The 17,833-nt window shown below is 37.0% G+C and overlaps 1 protein-coding gene across 7 annotated transcripts in view; it reads left to right on the top strand.

Annotated features, from left to right (window-relative positions):
* The window catches only part of LOC126162883 (leukocyte elastase inhibitor-like), a 185,777-nt gene that overhangs the window by 73,120 nt on the left and 94,824 nt on the right, over positions 1-17,833 (top strand). For all 7 annotated transcript variants that reach the window (XM_049919677.1, XM_049919683.1, XM_049919680.1 and 4 more), the window contains 3 exons: positions 4,223-4,402; positions 13,739-13,949; positions 16,652-16,866. In XM_049919677.1, the coding sequence (XP_049775634.1) occupies positions 4,223-4,402; positions 13,739-13,949; positions 16,652-16,866 (606 nt within the window). The remainder of the gene's footprint in view (positions 1-4,222; positions 4,403-13,738; positions 13,950-16,651; positions 16,867-17,833) is intronic.

Genomic DNA, 17,833 nt, shown 5'->3' with positions numbered 1-17,833 from the left:
ACCCCTCTCTCTTCTACACACCCACTCACCCCCCCCCCCCCACACACACAGAGTGTCTCTCTCTCTCTCTCTCTCTCTCTCTCTCTCTCTCTCTCTCTCTCATTCGCTCCCCCCCCCCCCCCTCCCTCCCTGTCTGCCCCTCTTTCCTCTCCCTCTCTCTTTCGAAAAATTATGTTCTTTTCTTTCCTTTTTGCCCTATTTCTAAATTGCATTATTCTTTTCAGTTTTAATTTTTCTTCCTTTTTAATCCACCTTTATACTTCACTATCCTTTTCTTAATTATGATAACCTGTGATCACTAGTTTTCACTCAAAGTCTCACTGACAGAAGTTCATCAAATTGCTGCAAACTGATTTTATGAAGAATTTGAAATTAATGTGCTAAACACTGCCTTTGGTATCCAAAATTAAAGCAACAAACTGCTGTTTCCCCATTCTGTGTCTAATTCCTGATATAATGCTACGAACTGTCAACAGACGTCAGTACGATCATGTTCTGCTTGGAAGATGGCATTCCAGTCAATGGACAACTGTGCCAATGATGACGTCAGGCCACTTATCAGACAGGGTAGTGTTTGCGTGGTAGTTCCATATCTGCAATCACTGTGTATACAGTCACAAATGGTGGAGTATGGCACAGAGAAGATGCCTACCAGAGTCTCCGTGGTGGAAGCCCATGGAAAGAATGGAAACAGGACAGTTGTAAACTGATGTGGCCTGATGGATTAATGTGAATCACTCTGTTGTTTCTCAGATGTGGTGAAATTTTATAGGGTAAAGCTCTTTCTCAAAGACCAGGGCAGAGCCGACCATGTGCAACATCAGAAACAGAGGACCATCCTTTGGCCGTAAGACCATACTGGTACCGCCTTAGTACTGCAAAGCAGCTGGCATCTGACCACAGCATCCACTGGATGTGTTGTATCAAGGCAAATGGTGTACACAAGGCTTTGGCAGAGTGGCCTTTATTGTCAGAGCCCTGCTGTAAATATATCTCTGATGCTTCTTCACAGAAGGGAACATCTAGAATGGAGTTGTCAGTATGCCACCTGGAGGGCCTAACAGGGGGCCAATGTTCTTTTTACAGATGAGTCTTGATTTTGTCTGGAGAGTGATTCTCGATGGATTCACATATGAAGAAACATGATTTCAGGAACCGTACATTGTGGAAAGAGACAAAACTAAGGAAGATCCCTAATGGTGTGAGCAGGGATTATGTTGACACCTGAAATGCCTCTTCATGAAACTGTATAGGTCAATCGGCAAGGTTTAACTGCTGTCAGGTATTGTGATGAGATCTTCAGATCTCATGTGCAGTTGTCACAATGTGCTGCGGACCCAGACTTCTCACTAATGGGCGATAATGCTCAACCTCATAGAGCTTGGCTGACTGATGATTTCTTGAAAATGGAAGATGCTGTATGCATGGCGTGGCCTGCTCACTGTTCCAGTTAAATCTCATAGAGCATGTCTAGGATACACTAGGGATATGGGTTCCATCGCATCATTCACCAACCATTCTCTAAGACTTACAAGCAGTTCTGCAGAAATAATGAGCATTAGTGCCCCAACATGAGACTGATGACATAGTTCACAGTGTGTCCCATCATTGTCAAGCCTATATTGCTGCCAGAAGTGGTCACAACTCATACTGAGCACATTAACCAGTTGTCATAATTTGTACACAAATTCATTAAGTTGGAGAAAAATGAAGAACATTTTTTCCAACCATTATGCATGCTGCAGTTGTTTATGTTATGTAATCTTTACATTGTTTCTGCTTTATTATCACATGTTCATACTGTTTTGTGGCAAAATGAATGCAATCTTGCAAAATTTGCAATTGTTGCTTTAATTTTGGACACCAAGGTACATTGTGATGAAGCAAGCTGGGATATTTTTAATTCCCCTCTTGTTTTGCCATCTGCCTCGTTAAATTCATGTAGTTACTTTTAACTATGTACCATTAGCATATGTGAATATAATCTGCATTTTCATAAAAGAGAAAGATTGGCCCTCAGTTTTAAAGAATATAACACCAAATCTAATTTTGTGTTTAGTTTTATGTATGTAATTGATTTTCTGATTTATTTTGACTATTCCTAGTTAGTATATTTTGTTGTAGGGCAAGATCAGTGATTGTTTCATAACTTAAATTCTATTTTCGACGTATAAACAAATATAAATTCTGCAATAATTGGAAACATTTGGAGGACAAAATGCCAGTAATCTTAAAGTATTCATCTGGCTATATTCAAAAACATGTTAGCAAAGCCAGCCCTTAATTAATTCCAAAGTAATAAACAGTTTTGTCAAAAGTATTGTTTGCATAACTATATTTGTTAATTTCACAATTTAAACAAATAATTTGGCACAACCCTTGTAGTAGAAGAAACTGCTAAAGAGAACCAATTTTTCAATGTAGTTAGTTAATTTAATGAGTTAAGTTTTAATTGTTATTTCTATAAATTTATCTTCAAGCAATGTGTAGTTTCAGTACCAATTATTGTGATGATATATAAGGGCCTGATTTTTGGTCACGAGACAGTCAGTCCATGGCCGAGTTTCAGATGAATAACCTGTGTTGGTTAGAACAACAACAGTGCTTCAAATTAACTGTGGAATAAGTGTTAAACAATTAGGCCTTGTGTAAAAATAGTGACAGTGTCTGCTCCATACATACCTGAACATTCTTCAAGAACTGTGAACTTTGTGGTTAGGTTTTACTGCTCATAGATGTTCAACAGTAAACTATTGTAGCAGTATATGGAGTTTCGCCTGCAAAATAATAATGAGGCATATTGAAGGTTAAACAATAGTGCACTGGCCATGCAACTGTATAATGTGGGGGATTGTGCAAAGTGAAAATTAAAGCACTATGAAACACAACTGTGCACCTGTCGGCTACATAATTTGCAGTAGTAAGTGTCCGAATCCACAACCCATTTTTACAGCCAGTGTAGCAACACAGTACATCAACAATGAGGACAATCAACAAACAACAAATGAAGAAATAAAAGGCAAGAGGAACCACCACAACGTTAACTGTTTACACTTAATTATACTCATAGCAATGCAATGACCAGTCTCAGTTCTCATATAAGATAGCAACCACAGGTAGACATGTACAGTAATGTCCAAATTAGTCTGACAATGGCTAGGAGTTCACAGTGCAGTTCCATATATGAATCTTGACAGATAAACATAACAAAGTTGCTGTCAAATTGCACAGTCAGTGGACTCAGTAAGTTCTAAGATAATTTATATAAACAATCAAACAATGGAAAATCCAGGGTGGAATAATGAAAATATTATGAAAAGTGTAGACTTCTGCTCACTGTATAGTGGAAATGCTGACCTGCAGACAGGTGCGACAAAAAGACTGCTAAACTAGTAAGTGTTCAGCCAAATAGCCTTTTTCTGAATTAGACAAAACACCCACACAAACACATACACACACACACACACACACACACACAAACACACACACACACACACACACACACACACACATTCACATATTGACACAAATGTAACTCATGCACACATGACCACTGTCTCTCCTTCAGTTTTGACTACCCTTATCCTCACAACAGATGGGTGCTGACACACACACACACACACACACACACACACACACACACACACACATATATATATATATATATATATATATATATATATATATATATATATATATATATATATATATTCACATATTGACACAAATGTAACTCATGCACACATGACCACTGTCTCTCCTTCAGTTTTGACTACCCTTATCCTCACAACAGATGGGTGCTGCCAACAATAATGTCTGAGTGACCTGGTCCCACTTTCTTACCAATTTTTGTTGTGATTTAAATGAAATACTCAAGGGTGAAGTGACCTTAAATCACTTAAAAGGAATTTTTTGTGATTACTAGTGCATATTTATTTATGTATCCCCTATCTGATATGGCCAAATATGAGTAAGTGATTCATTTCCAGTGACCTTATTGCTGTTAAAGGGCAAAATTTAAAAATTATTGAAAAACATCATTTATAATAAAACAAATATTATTTAGAAATACAATATCCTGTTTTAGAAAACTGAATTACATGTACTTTTTTCAGAAATACTGATTAAAATTTAGATTTTTTTTCTCACTAGAAAGATGTTTTTGGTAAAAGAAATAGATAAAGTATATAGCTTTAGCAAAGTAAAAATTTCTTTGTTGCAGATCTTAGCAGAGAGTGATGGAAATTTGTTTTTTTCTCCAACAAGTGTGCAAGTAATTCTTGCACTTGCACATCTTGGAGCAAAGGGAAGCACTGCTCAGGAAATTGCAGAAGGTCTGCATCTTCCATCTGATAAGGCTATTATTGAGGAAGGGTTCAGCGCATTAATGCATCAATTAAAGGTTTGTGTATACAACATATATGTAGATATTTCATCTGTGATACTCCTAATAGTTCAGAAATACTTTTAAATATTTAAAAATAGCTGAAATGGATTAGGCTAATTACATTTATGTGATACAATGAAATAGATAAAATTATGTATTCAAATGCAAAAGAGGCAAGAGCATCTGGATGTGAGCTGGAGCAAAACCGACTATATAAAATTAATAAAGCTAGTCTTCATAAGTGGAAGGCATCTGACGGAATGAAGTACAAAACACACTCTGTAAAAATTTTTCACAGTTAAAAAATTGAAGCTCATGTCATTCAGAACAATGGATGAAGTACACATCATAAATATTCTAAAGAATCCTACTCACAGAATCTTTAATGATTATACTGGAGATTTGTTGTCTTTGTTTTATTTTGCTTTTTACCCTGTCCCACTTTGTTATATTTGGCTTATTTATTTAGTCCTTCATACCCTATATGTATAGAATATATACAAGGATATTGGACATGGTTAGGTATTTACAAGATAAAATACAGTTTGTATTGCAATCCTAAGGACTAGATATTGAAGTAATTTAGCAAAGATTCATACATACAACAAACATTACAGGCAACATACAAAGTAGAATATTAATAATGCATCTTTATTTTTGTTGTTTGGCTTTTATGTATTCTGTCAGACTGTAAAAGCAATGATCAATTAAATATGCCTTTACTTCAGCCTTAAAACCACAGAGTTTACCTATTGATTTAATATGGTTAGGTAGATTATTGAAAATCTTTATCCCAGTATGTAGTGTGCCTTTTTGGCACAATGATGTTCTCACCTGTTTCATATGAAGGTCAGATTTTTGCCTTGTATTGTGTGAATGTATATCTTCATTTTTTAATAAGATGTCTGTGTGTCTATCGATATATTGTTTGATGAAAACTGATGTTTCATAGATAAAAATGCAAGGAAGAGGAAGAACTGACAGTTTTTTGAATATGGGTCTACATGATTTCGTATTGTTTACCCCTTCAATAATTCTTAGTATACTCTTTTGCATCCTGAAAAGTTTAATATTTGGTGTATTGCCCCAGAACATTATGCCATATTTAATTACAGAATGCACATAGGAGTAGTATACATTTAACAAGCTGGTTTTGCTGCAACAAGTTCTTAAGATCCGTATCATGTAACAGGTTTTGCTTAGTTTTCTTTGCAAATATTCAATGTGCACCTCCCATTTTGTGTTGTTCTGGATCCAGAGTCCCAGAAATTTAGTGCTGTCAACACTTTCAAGAACTCTGTCCCTAAGTTCTATTTCTATGTTTGGGTGGTGTCTTCCTTTTACATTATAGAAGTTCAGTGCTACTGTCTTTTCTTTGTTTATAATTAGCTTGCTGTAGCTGAACCACTGTTCTACACTGTTCATTGTTTGGATAGCAGAGTCTTTTAGTTTTTCTTCTGTTTTACCACTAATAAGGAAGCTTGTATTGACTGCAAAGTGGAGAGTAGTTTGGCAATACTTGTACATAAGATCATTGACATAGAGGAGAAACAGAATGGGTCCTAATACTGATCCTTGAGAGATGCCATATTTCACATTTTCATATCCTGAATAGTAGCAGCTGATTTTGTTACGGTCAGTATATTGCACTTCAACCACCTGTTTGCGGCCACATAGGTATGTCTTGAGCCACTCATTGGATATACCTCTAATTCCTAATTCGTCAAGCTTCTGCAGTAGGGCATTATGGTCAATAATGTCAAAAGCTTTAGATAAATCAAGACATATGCCTGTCACAAACTCACTTGCATCCAGTTTAGTATAGATTTCATTAAGAAATTCAAATATTGTACTTTCAGTTGAATAGCCTTTCCTGAAGCCATGCTGTGAAGGAGAGAGAATTTTATTTTTATTTAGGAAATCAGACAATCTATTATAAAAAAAAATTCTAAAATTTTTGAAAATACAGGCAGTAGGGCTATTGGTCTATAATTTGAAACACATTCTGGATTTCCTTTTTTGAACAGTGGTTTCAGTTTTGCTGTTTTTAAGCATGAAGGGAAGGTTCCTGATACCAGTGAGCTGTTGCATAAGTGTGTCAAGGGTTCAGCTAAGGCAAGACAGCATTTTTTAATAATTGCATCTGGTATTCCATCAATTCCACATGAGTACCCTGTTTTCAAGGTTTTTATAACTGATAAAATTTCTTCAGTATTTGCGGGTGAAAGGAACAAAGATGTAGACACATTTTTCATACTATTGCATGATGGAGGTGATATTTTGTTGTGTTCTTCCAGTCCACTCACCAACTGTTCACTTACATTTGCAAAATATTTGTTGAAGATCACTGCAATTTCTGTTGGGCAAGAAATCATTTGTCCTTCATAGCATAAGTTCATATTTTTATATTGTTTAGTTCCACTTGTTGTTTGAGTTTTTATAACTTCCCATATAGCTTTAGATTTGTTTTCTGAATTTTCAATGTATTTGTCATTTGCCATTGTTTTAGCTTTCCATACAACATTTTTGAGGATCCTCTTGTAATTCTTCAGGTACAAATGAAATTCATGAGGCATGTTCTGTGTCTTTGCTACATTGTGTAATCTTCTTTTCTCTGCACAAGAGATTCTAATACCTGTTGTAATCCATTTGTTCTTTTTGAAGTTAGGTTGACATTTTTGTTTTTAATGGAAATGCAGCTTCAAAGTATGACATGAAGATTTCCATGAATTTTTCAAACTTTTTGTTAGTATTTTCACAAGTATACACTTCATACCAAGTTTCTTCACTTAGTCTCTGTACAAAAAGGTTTATTTGTTTGTTAGTGAATTTCCTTGCTTCTTTTACAAGTTCCTCTTTCTCAGTTGTTTCACTTGGGGTGTGCAAAGCAATAAACTGTGCATAGTGATCACTGAAGCCAGTATTAAGATTTCCGGCACAGAAATTGTGATTTACATTTGTGTTTATTAATATCTGATCAATTGTTGAGATAGTTGTTGTTGTAACTCTTGTAGGAAAGTCTATGGTGGCTTTTATGTTATATGTTTCCAGTAGGGTCATCAAGCTTTGCTAGTCTTTTGAGATTTCTTGAAAATCGATATTAAAATCTCCACATATGATCACTGTTTTGTTGAAGTTTTTTATAGTATTTAAAGCTGCTTCTAGTTGATGACAGAAATCATTTAAGTTCCCATCAGGGCTCCTATATACACAGATGATTATTAATTTTAATGCAGAGAATTCTACTGCGGATACTTCAAAAACTTTCTCTTCAGCTAACAGTTCAATGGGTTTTATGTTACAATAATCAATGCCACTTTTAACAAATATACATGATCCTCCATGACTGGATGTAATTCTAGATAATGATGATGAAAGATTGAAGTCTGCAAGTTTTGTGACTGACATTGCATCTTTAGGCAGCCAGTGTTCAGTTATACACATTACAGAAGCGTTTTTTAGCTCATCAGTACATAAAATTTCAACTTCACTTAATTTGTTGAGCAATGATTGGACATTTTGATGAATCAGAATGAAATTAAAGGATTTGTTAGGCTTTGGCATATTGTTAGACTTTGGCATATTTAATTGATCACTTACCTTTACCTTGTCAATAAAGAATCATTCAGGTATGCTGGAAGTACTGCTTTTCTTTTCCCGACTGCAGCTATTCTTCTATTATCATCTGCAGCAGAATTTTCTTCTGTGTCTGGCTCCCCTGGTAGTTGTTCAGCTGCTGATCCTACTGTTGATAATATTGCTGCTGGTGTTAGAGCTGGGTCTGCAATTGGTAGAGCTGTTACTGCATTCATTGTTGTTGCTGTGCCTGAATGTTGGAGGCACCTTGTTCCTCCTTTTGTTGTTGATGTTGGTGAATGAGGTCTTGCTGGCATTGTTTCCTTTGAATATTTGGGGGGCCAATCCAGGATGATTTTGCTTTTGAGTGTTTGATGCCTCTTGATGATAATTTCTTCAGTTTTTCCGATGAGCAGTTTTTTCCCCATGTTGTTGACGTGTAATCCATGTAATGTGTGGAATCTGTGCCCAATATTGTTAACATTTGTGAGTTCTACATTTCTGAAATGTTTGCAAAGTAATGAAATTTGTTGGTTGGCATTGATTATTTCTTTATTTATGCATGATCAAGACGGTAAGTCATGCTGATGTGGGATGTTCAGCACTAAAACATTTGTGTGTGTCAACTGTCCTACGCACCTTTTTAGTTCTTGTTTTCTTTGTGTGTTTCGTTTTTATATACGTCATTTGACCCACCAATTAGCACAACAAAGTCTTCACAGGATAACTCAGCAACGTCTGTGGATCGTACATGATTGCAAACTTCCAACATAGAAGCACCAGGCTTTATGTAAGTGATCGTTTGTACACTGGACTGACCGTTCAGAAGGCGAGCAAATCCACGAACATGAATATCTGCCGTTACAACTACTTTTCTTCATTTAGGTTTCTCTGCATGTTTAGAAGGCCCACCGGCATTATGGCCAAACAATTTAGTATCAGCGCTGGACAAATACTTGATATTTAGGTCACGCAACTGTTCAGGTATTTCAGTTTCATTTCCTTTCATAACAGTAGTTGAGTTGTTAGGCATTCTTTTGGATGTATCACTCCACGTATTTGTAGTTTCATTTTCAGCTCAGAAGTTAGTTTTATCACATGCACAATGTTTCTTATCTTGCACAGTTGATTGCACACTGAACCTGCTTGTAAACGTGATACTAGGCTCATACAATAAGCTTCGTTGTGAATGAGGCACTTTGTTTTTCACTTTGCCTGGAATTTCGTAGTCACTGTGAGGCAAGTTTGATGTAGGCCCACACTTTCCGGACGTAAGTTTTTTTAGTTCACTCATCAGAGTATTAATGCTTGGTTGCAGACTACTTACACGATCATTTAACTTTCTGATTTCATCACTACAATTCGTGCACACACTGTTTTTATCGGTGTACCTCAGGTACCTTATTGTTATTTATTTGCCTAAATATCTCATATAATATATACCAAGTTTGGTAATAGTTGCATCAAAACTGTATAAATTCAATATTAATTGACTCATTACATCTTATGAAACAGTTATCTGTCTCTCATGTGCCCTTTTCAGAGAAAATTCTTCTGTTAGTAACTTTATATCTATGACTCCTTATTTAAAACAAGTCTTTTTATGAGTTTAACCCATTAACATAAAACCGTGAGTTCTCATTTTTATTATTTTGACAGAAACATAATACTCCAAGTATACTCAGCCAACTTAAAAACAGGCCTTTAAAAAAACAAAACCCTGATTATATCTGTTTTAGCACTGATAGTTAAGTGTTCCACCTCTAGACAGCATCTGGTGCTACATCTTTAGTCTGGCAGTTATGTTTTGCTTGAGGTGGTTGCCACTAGATATCACCTATACTGTATGTAGCTTAGGATACTCAACAAGCCTCTCTCCTGTATTCTCGCTTAGACAGTGCTTTCAAAAAAGGATGGGTATAATGATCCTGGTCTAAGATTGAATGTAGTAGCTCAGAAAGTCAAGAAGAATGTGATGTTACTTCATGTGAGACTGAAAGCGATGACAGTTCAACAGTTGAGTGACAAGCGTTCACCAGTAGTACGAAATGATACATCCACTGGGCTCCAACCATCTCCTTCAAGTTTTGTGTTCATGGAAACCATAGTGAAATACATGGTTAGACTTCAAAGCAACATGTTGTTGTTGTGGTCTTCAGTCCTGAGACTGGTTTGATGCAGCTCTCCATGCTACCCTATCCTGTGCAAGCTTCTTCATCTCCCAGTACTTACTGCAACCCACATCCTTCTGAATCTGCTTAGTGTACTCATCTCTTGGCCTCCCTCTATGATTTTTACCCTCCACACTGCCCTCCAATGCTAAATTTGTGATCCATTGATGCCTCAGAACATGTCCTACTAACCGGTCCCTTCTTTTTGTCAAGTTGTGCCACATACTCCTTTTCTCCCCAATTCTATTCAATACTTCATCATTAGTTATGTGATCTACCCATCTAATCTTCAGCATTCTTCTGTAGCACCACATTTCGAAAGCTTCTATTCTCTTCTTGTCCAAACTATTTATCGTCCACATTTCACTTCCATACATGGCTACACTCCATACAAATACTTTCAGAAACGACTTCCTGACACTTAAATCTATACTCGATGTTAACAAATTTCTCTTCTTCAGAAATGCTTTCCTTGCCATTGCCAGTCTACATTTTATATCTTCTCTACTTTGACCATCATCAGTTATTTTGCTCCCCAAATAGCAAAACTCCTTTACTACTTTAAGTGTCTCATTTCCTAATATAATTCCCTCAGCATCACCCGACTTAATTCGACCACATTCCATTATCCTCATTTTGCTTTTGTTGATGTTCATCTTATATCCTCCTTTCAAGACACTGTCCATTCCTTTCAACTGCTCTTCCAAGTCCTTTGCTGCCTCTGATAGAATTACAATGTCATCGGCAAACCTCAAAGTTTTTATTTCTTCTCCATGGATTTTAATACCTACTCCGAATTTTTCTTTTGTTTCCTTTACTGCTTGCTCAATATACAGATTGAATAACATCGGGGAGAGGCTACAACCCTGTCTCACTCCCTTCCCAACCACTGCCTCCCTTTCATGCCGCTCGACTCTTATAACTGCCATCTGGTTTCTGTACAAATTGTAAATAGCCTTTCGCTCCGTGTATTTTACCCCTGCCACCTTTAGAATTTGAAAGAGAGTATTCCAGTCAACATTGTCAAAAGCTTTCTCTAAGTCTACAAATGCTAGAAATGTAGGTTTGCCTTTCCTTAATCTTTCTTCTAAGATAAGTCGTAAGGTCAGTATTGCCTCACATGTTCCAACATTTCTACGGAATCCAAACTGATCTTCCCCGAGGTAAAGAATTCGCGTTAGTATTTTGCAGCTGTGACTTATTAAACTGATAGTTGGTAATTTTCACATCTGTCAACACCTGCTTTCTTTGGGATTGGAATTATTATATTCTTCTTGAAATCTGGGGGTATTTCACCTGTTTCATACATCTTGCTCAACAGATGGTAGAGTTTTGTCAGGACTGGCTCTCCCAAGGTCGTCAGTAGTTCTAATGGAATGTTGTCTACTCCCGGGGCCTTGTTTCGACTCAGGTCTTTCAGTGCTCTGTCAAACTCTTCACGCAGTATCGTATCTCCCATTTCATCTTCATCTACATCCTCTTCCATTTCCATAATATTGTCCTCAAGTACATCGTCCTTGTATAGACCCTCCATGTACTCCTTGATATTCATACAAGTGGTTCTCTTTTCTCCAAAGGTCTCTTTAATTTTCCTGTAGGCAGTATCCATCTTACCCCTAGTGAGATAAGCCTCTACATCCTTACATTTGTCCTCTAGCCATCCCTGCTTAGCCATTTTGCACTTCCTGTCGATCTCATTTTTCAGACGTTTGTATTCCCTTTTGCCTGCTTCATTTACTACGTTTTTATATTTTCTCCTTTCATCAATTGAATTCAATATTTCTTCTGTTACCCAAGGAGTTCTACTAGCCCTCATCTTTTTACCTACTTGATCCTCTGCTGCCTTCACTACTTCATCCCTCAGAGCTACCCATTCTTCTTCTACTGTACTTCTTTCCCCCATTCTTGTCAATCTTTCCCTAATGCTCTCCCTGAAACTCTGTACAACCTCTGGTTTAGTCAGTTTATCCAGGTCCCATTTCCTTAAATTCCCACCTTTTTGCAGTTTCTTCAGTTTTAATCTACAGTTCGTAACCAATAGATTGTGGTTGGAGTCCACGTCTGCCCCTGGAAATGTTTTACAATTTAAAACCTGGTTCCTAAATCTCTGTCTTACCAAAGCAATATAGAAACTAAAAAATGGTCATAGTCCAATGCACAAATATAATCAGGATCTTAAAAATTTTGTAACCATTATTTTGAGCTTTAAAAGCTATCTTTATACATCCATGTGTGATGTCTTTCATCATAGAATGTTTTTCATTAATAAAAAATTATTATTTTTGGAATGAAAATTGAAAAAAAAATCATTGTGTTAAGGGGTTAAGTTATTGTTCAAGCTGTGAACAGGTATATATAAAGAGAAAAGAACTTACTTCACTTCACCTCAGTCTTCAGAGGGCCTTAAAAATACCACACTCACTCACTCTCTCTCTCTCTCTCTCTCTCTCTCTCTCTCTCTCTCTCTCTCTCTAAAACACACACACACACACACACACACACACACACACACACACATACATACTGCTGATAGAGGAAAATAGAGGAAAAGAGGTAAGGAGAGGCTACAGTGGGTGACCTAGGAAGAAGTAGAAAAGTAACAAGGGGTATAAGGCTGGTTTAGAGGTAGGGGGCTGGAGTAATTTAGACATACACTTTTCAACATCTGCATGTGTAACTGTAATTATGTGCCTCATATTGAATCATACTAGTAACCCACCTTGACTTCAAACTATTGTCAGATAACTCATTTGACATAATGTTAATAAATTGTATAAACAAATCTTCCTCGTGAATCATTGTGTCTGTTAGTGTAAATGGCATTAAAATCCCTACAGTAGTTCCTGAGATTAGCTTTCAAATACAGGCAGAAAAATGTGGTGGGTATCTTTATTCATATTATGTAAGCAATAATCAATGAGGAGAATGTTTTGAACACCACAGTGCTTTACTAGGAATAGTCCTGTTGGAGGTAGTATGCCACTGCCTTCCTCCAACCTTGGAACTTACTTGCCCAATCAATAATTGGGGACCTACAGTTAAACGTGGGTTCAGAAGCACAGTGCAACCCAACATTTTTTACAGCAACAAACATAGCCAGAGGTGAAAGAAGTGATAAATGAAAGGTAAAACTCCTAGTATTGACCAGGGCTTGAACCCGGGACCTTTGGATTTGTAATCTTTCTCTTGACCTCTGAGCCACCAAGTGATTTTATCAGACTCCCATGATAGGAAAACAGTATGGGTCCTAATAACACAGATTATCTGTGTCCTAATCTCAGATGCATCCATCCATGAGTAACAAAGTGATTGATGAGGTATGCTTTAACATTTTTCTTGCTAAATATGTTTGCAGTCTTCCAGAAATTGTTGTGAGTCTACTTCTGGTTACAAGTTTACTTCTTAAATACAGCATGTTGCTTTCTTCATTCCATGCTCATGAATGGAACGACACAATACATAATGACCAGTATACATAATGACCAGTACATATAGTTTGAGATACAATGTGCAATTAAAGATTTCAATAATTGAAAATGGTCTGTTAACATTTTTTTCATTTTATTTTCATAATAGATTCATAAGAAAATTGTGATGTTCACAGGGATCTGATGACACAGTTCTTGAGATAGCTAACAAGATCTATGCACAAGCTAGTTTCCCTATTAAAGAAGAGTTCCAAGCATCTGCAGCAAAGTTTCTAGCTGAAGCCGAGGAAGCTGATTTTGTTAAAGAGGCAGAAAAGATAAGAACATTAATTAACGAATGGGTAGAGATGAAGACAAACAAGAAGATACAAAATTTAATTCCCCAAGGTAAATAATTGTTTTTCAAGATTTAGGTAAGATTCTTTGCAGTGATGTAAGAGTAATATATGTGTTGGATGATCAGTGTGTCTGTACTACACTTCTGTCTTGATGTTTCCTCACTAATATATATTCTACCACAATATGATAAAAAGGGTGGAATGGGGAGGGGGTACTTGGACCTAAAGAAACAGAACTGACATCACTTTGTTCCCAAGTGTGATTCAAAAAACTTACCACTTCAATCCATTCTCAGTATCAGTATATGTACTATGTTGGTCCAAGGATCATTTTACAGTGATGTGAAACTTCTCAGCTTTATACAAAAAAAAGTTGTGTGTGTGTGTGTTTGTTTGTTTGTTTGTTTGTCTTATCTTGTCTTTAATCAGGAGAAGACATGACACATGGTCATCAGTGGCCTTGTTGTAGGAAATTTCTCTATCAGTCAGAATTCAAGCAAAGTAGAGTGCAGCAGACTTGTAAGAACAACTTTAAGGCCAGATTGGTAGAAAAGTCAAGTAGAAAGAAAGGAATCCTGCAGCTAGGTAGCAGTTGTGGAAGGGGTGTAGGCCAAATGCTATAGGAAAAGTTAAATGTAGAATATTAGGTACAAGCATTATGAAACCTAGTGCCAAGCTTAGCCATGAGGTACTTATAACAGGAGGAGCAGAAAACAGCCTGGCTAGCAACTTATGGCTATTAGCCATGTAGACAAAGAGCTGAGTGGATTGCTTTTGACTGAGGTAGTCTCATATCTATATTGTGCATCTTGCTGCTATTGGGAGGTGGTCGTACACAAATCAAGGTCTGCACCTCAATAGCAGGGGGAAGGACAGATTACCTAAGCCTCTTTCTGAAAGTCTAAGGAGAGCCACAGCACAGGAGACAAAATCCCTGTGATTACTGAAATCATAGAGAAACATTTCTTAGGTTAGAGTTAGGCTACAGACAAACATTACTGAAAGACGTTAGAAGAGAAAAGAACTGTAATACATGTAACAGTTCCCAGAAAAATAGAATTTATTTATTTCATCAGGACATTAGAAGTTTGAAAAAAAAAGACAGATGTGCTTCTTGTGGGCATAGAAGGTGTGGAAAATTCTGAAGGATAGATTTTCTGTGCCTCTCTGAACTTCATGTAATCACAGGGATGGAGAAATTAAGTATCGGGGATTATAGATTAGAATCATTTTTGTGTAGATTTAACACAGAAAAAGGAGTTGCAACATACGTAAAAGTTGGACATAAAGTCAAAAATATTGAAACAAATAGCGTCTATGTCAACCAGAACATAGAAGCATATCCTTATGAGTTGTTACTGCAGAATAATTCTCTGGTAATTGTAGTAGTTTACAGATCATTGCTAGGAAACTTTCTGCTATTTATGAGAAATACAGGTGCATTATGGGTAACCTGTCAGACAAGAAGAAACTGTTAGTACTTTTTAGGGACTTCAGTGTAGATTTATTAAAATACAGAGACAGGAAAAATGAACCGGAATCATTAAGTTGTTTCAATATAATTTCAGTAGGCAATTTTCCAACTCATGTGCAACAAGACAGTAAGATATTGATTGATGGAAATGGAAATGCCGTGTGGCTAGGGTCTCCCATCGGGTAGACCATTCACCTGCTGCAGGTCTTTAGAGTTGACACCATGTCAGTGACTTGCATGTCGATGGGGATGAAATGATGATGATAAGGACAGCACAACACCTAGTCCCTGAGCGGAGAAAATCTCTGACCCAGCTGGGTAACCAAGAAGCGACCCATGAATAGGTTGGCGTATGAGGGGGCCATCCTGGTACCCATGGCTGTTCCCTTTAATTGTTGGTATGTCTGGCCTTTGAAAGTGAAGAAGTTGTGGCTCAGGATGAAGCTGGCTAAGGTAATGAGGAAAGAGGTTTTAGGTAGGGTGGCAGGTGATCGGCGTGAAAGGAAGTGCTCCATCGCAGCGAGGCCCTGGACATGCGGAATATTTGTGTATAAGGAAGTGGCATCAATGGTTACAAGGATGGTTTCCGGGGGTAACAGACTGGGTAGCGATTCCAGGCGTTCAAGAAAGTGGTTGGTGTCTTTGATGAAGGATGGGAGACTGCGTGTGATGGGTTGAAGGTGTTGATCTACGTAGGCAGAGATGCGTTGTGTGGGAGCTTGGTAACCAGCTACAATGGGACGGTCGGGATGATTGGGTTTGTGAATTTTAGGAAGAAGGTAGAAGGTAGGGGTGCGGGGTGTAGGTGGGGTCAGGAGGTTGATGGAGTCAGGTGAAAGGTTTTGTAGGGGGCCTGAGGTTCTGAGGATTCCTTGAAGCTCCGCCTGGACATCAGGAATGGGATTACCTTGGCAAACTTTGTAAGTAGTGTTGTCTGAAAGCTGACGCAGTCCCTCAGCCACATACTCCCTGACGATCAAGTACCACAGTCATGGAACCCTTGTCCGCCAGGAGAATGACGATGGATTGGTCAGCCGTCAGATCACGGATAGCCTGGGCTTCAGCAGTGGTGATGTTGGGAGTAGGTGAGGTTTTTATCTATAAATTGGGAAATAAAAGTTTTCAATTCAATTATCTGGATAACTCAGTTTTCTGAACACCCATGCCCCCAGTTAGTTAGGATAATCGATGCTCTACAGTTTTTGTTTTATTGGAAGACATGAACATAATTAACTGTTAATGAAGGTCTTCTGTTTGGAACTGTTTTTTCTTTGCAGGTGCTTTGGATGCCTTGACACGTTTAGTTCTTGTCAATGCTGTTTACTTCAAAGGAATATGGAGTTCACAGTTTAAGAAAGATGCAACGTCACCAATGCCATTTCACATTACTGCCACAGAGGAAAAGACTGTTGACATGATGCATATCAAGAAAAAATTTATGTATACAGAATCACAACAACTTGAGTCTCAAGTCCTGGAACTCCCCTACAAGGTATTAGAATTACATTTGTGGAACTGTAACACCATAGTTTCTCTGAAATACCTCCATTAAAATAAATTTAGGTTACTCCTTTGTATTCTGCCTTGCTACTTAAATTTCATACTTCTGAAAGTAGTCAGAGCTAGATACAAGCTATCTGATTTTATTGTAATTTTGTGCTGAAATTATTGTGCAAATAGATTTAAGATTTTAAGGAATACTGTCTTAACAATGTGAACTGAGATCAATGATAAACATCAACTTTAGTTCGTGAGTAGTATTAGGAATAAAGTTCGATCAGTAATCCATATAAATGAAACAGACTGCAATACTAACCAGGGGTTTACCACTTATAAAACAAAATGAAATGTAAGCTGCTTTACATTGACATTGTATTTTGCAATGATAGGAAACATTTTTAAATAAATGTTATGATGCTGTAAGTGTCTTGTTTTACACACAGTGAACAACACAAGGAAAAATAGTTGTATGATTGAGAAATAAGTAAATAAATACAAAAAGTGCAGTGCTGTGGTGCAACATCTAAGAGTAGATATAAAAGCAGACCATTATAATGTGTATGAACAGATGGTTGAAAATGGCTATTGATATTTTAATTTCAGTTCTTACTACTTAATATAGTCTTCATACTGTTCTATATCATATATTTGTTGTCCAACCCATGATGATTTTTCTACAAAAACTGTCATGTACTGGAGGGTTGTTTTTTTCATATGGGCCTAACAAAGCAAAGTTTATGTATATGGTAAGAATGTTATTGCAGCAATGTTAAATTTTTCTTTTGGTGTTCGGTTTTTTTGTTTGTTCAGTGCTTTCAACAGAGGGGTTGAAAGTACCCTCGGCAATTTTTAGGAGGTTAAAGTGACTAAAATATTTAAAATGCAGGAAATACTCATGTAAAATATTAATTATAACCACTTCCTTTTTTTACATTCATACATACCATCACTTTCCCACA

The sequence above is a fragment of the Schistocerca cancellata genome, chromosome 2 (assembly GCF_023864275.1).
Source record: "Schistocerca cancellata isolate TAMUIC-IGC-003103 chromosome 2, iqSchCanc2.1, whole genome shotgun sequence".
Classification (NCBI taxonomy): Eukaryota; Metazoa; Arthropoda; class Insecta; order Orthoptera; family Acrididae; genus Schistocerca; species Schistocerca cancellata.
The sequence above is the reverse complement of the archived record's forward strand: the minus strand, read 5'-3'. Positions and strand labels throughout refer to the sequence as shown.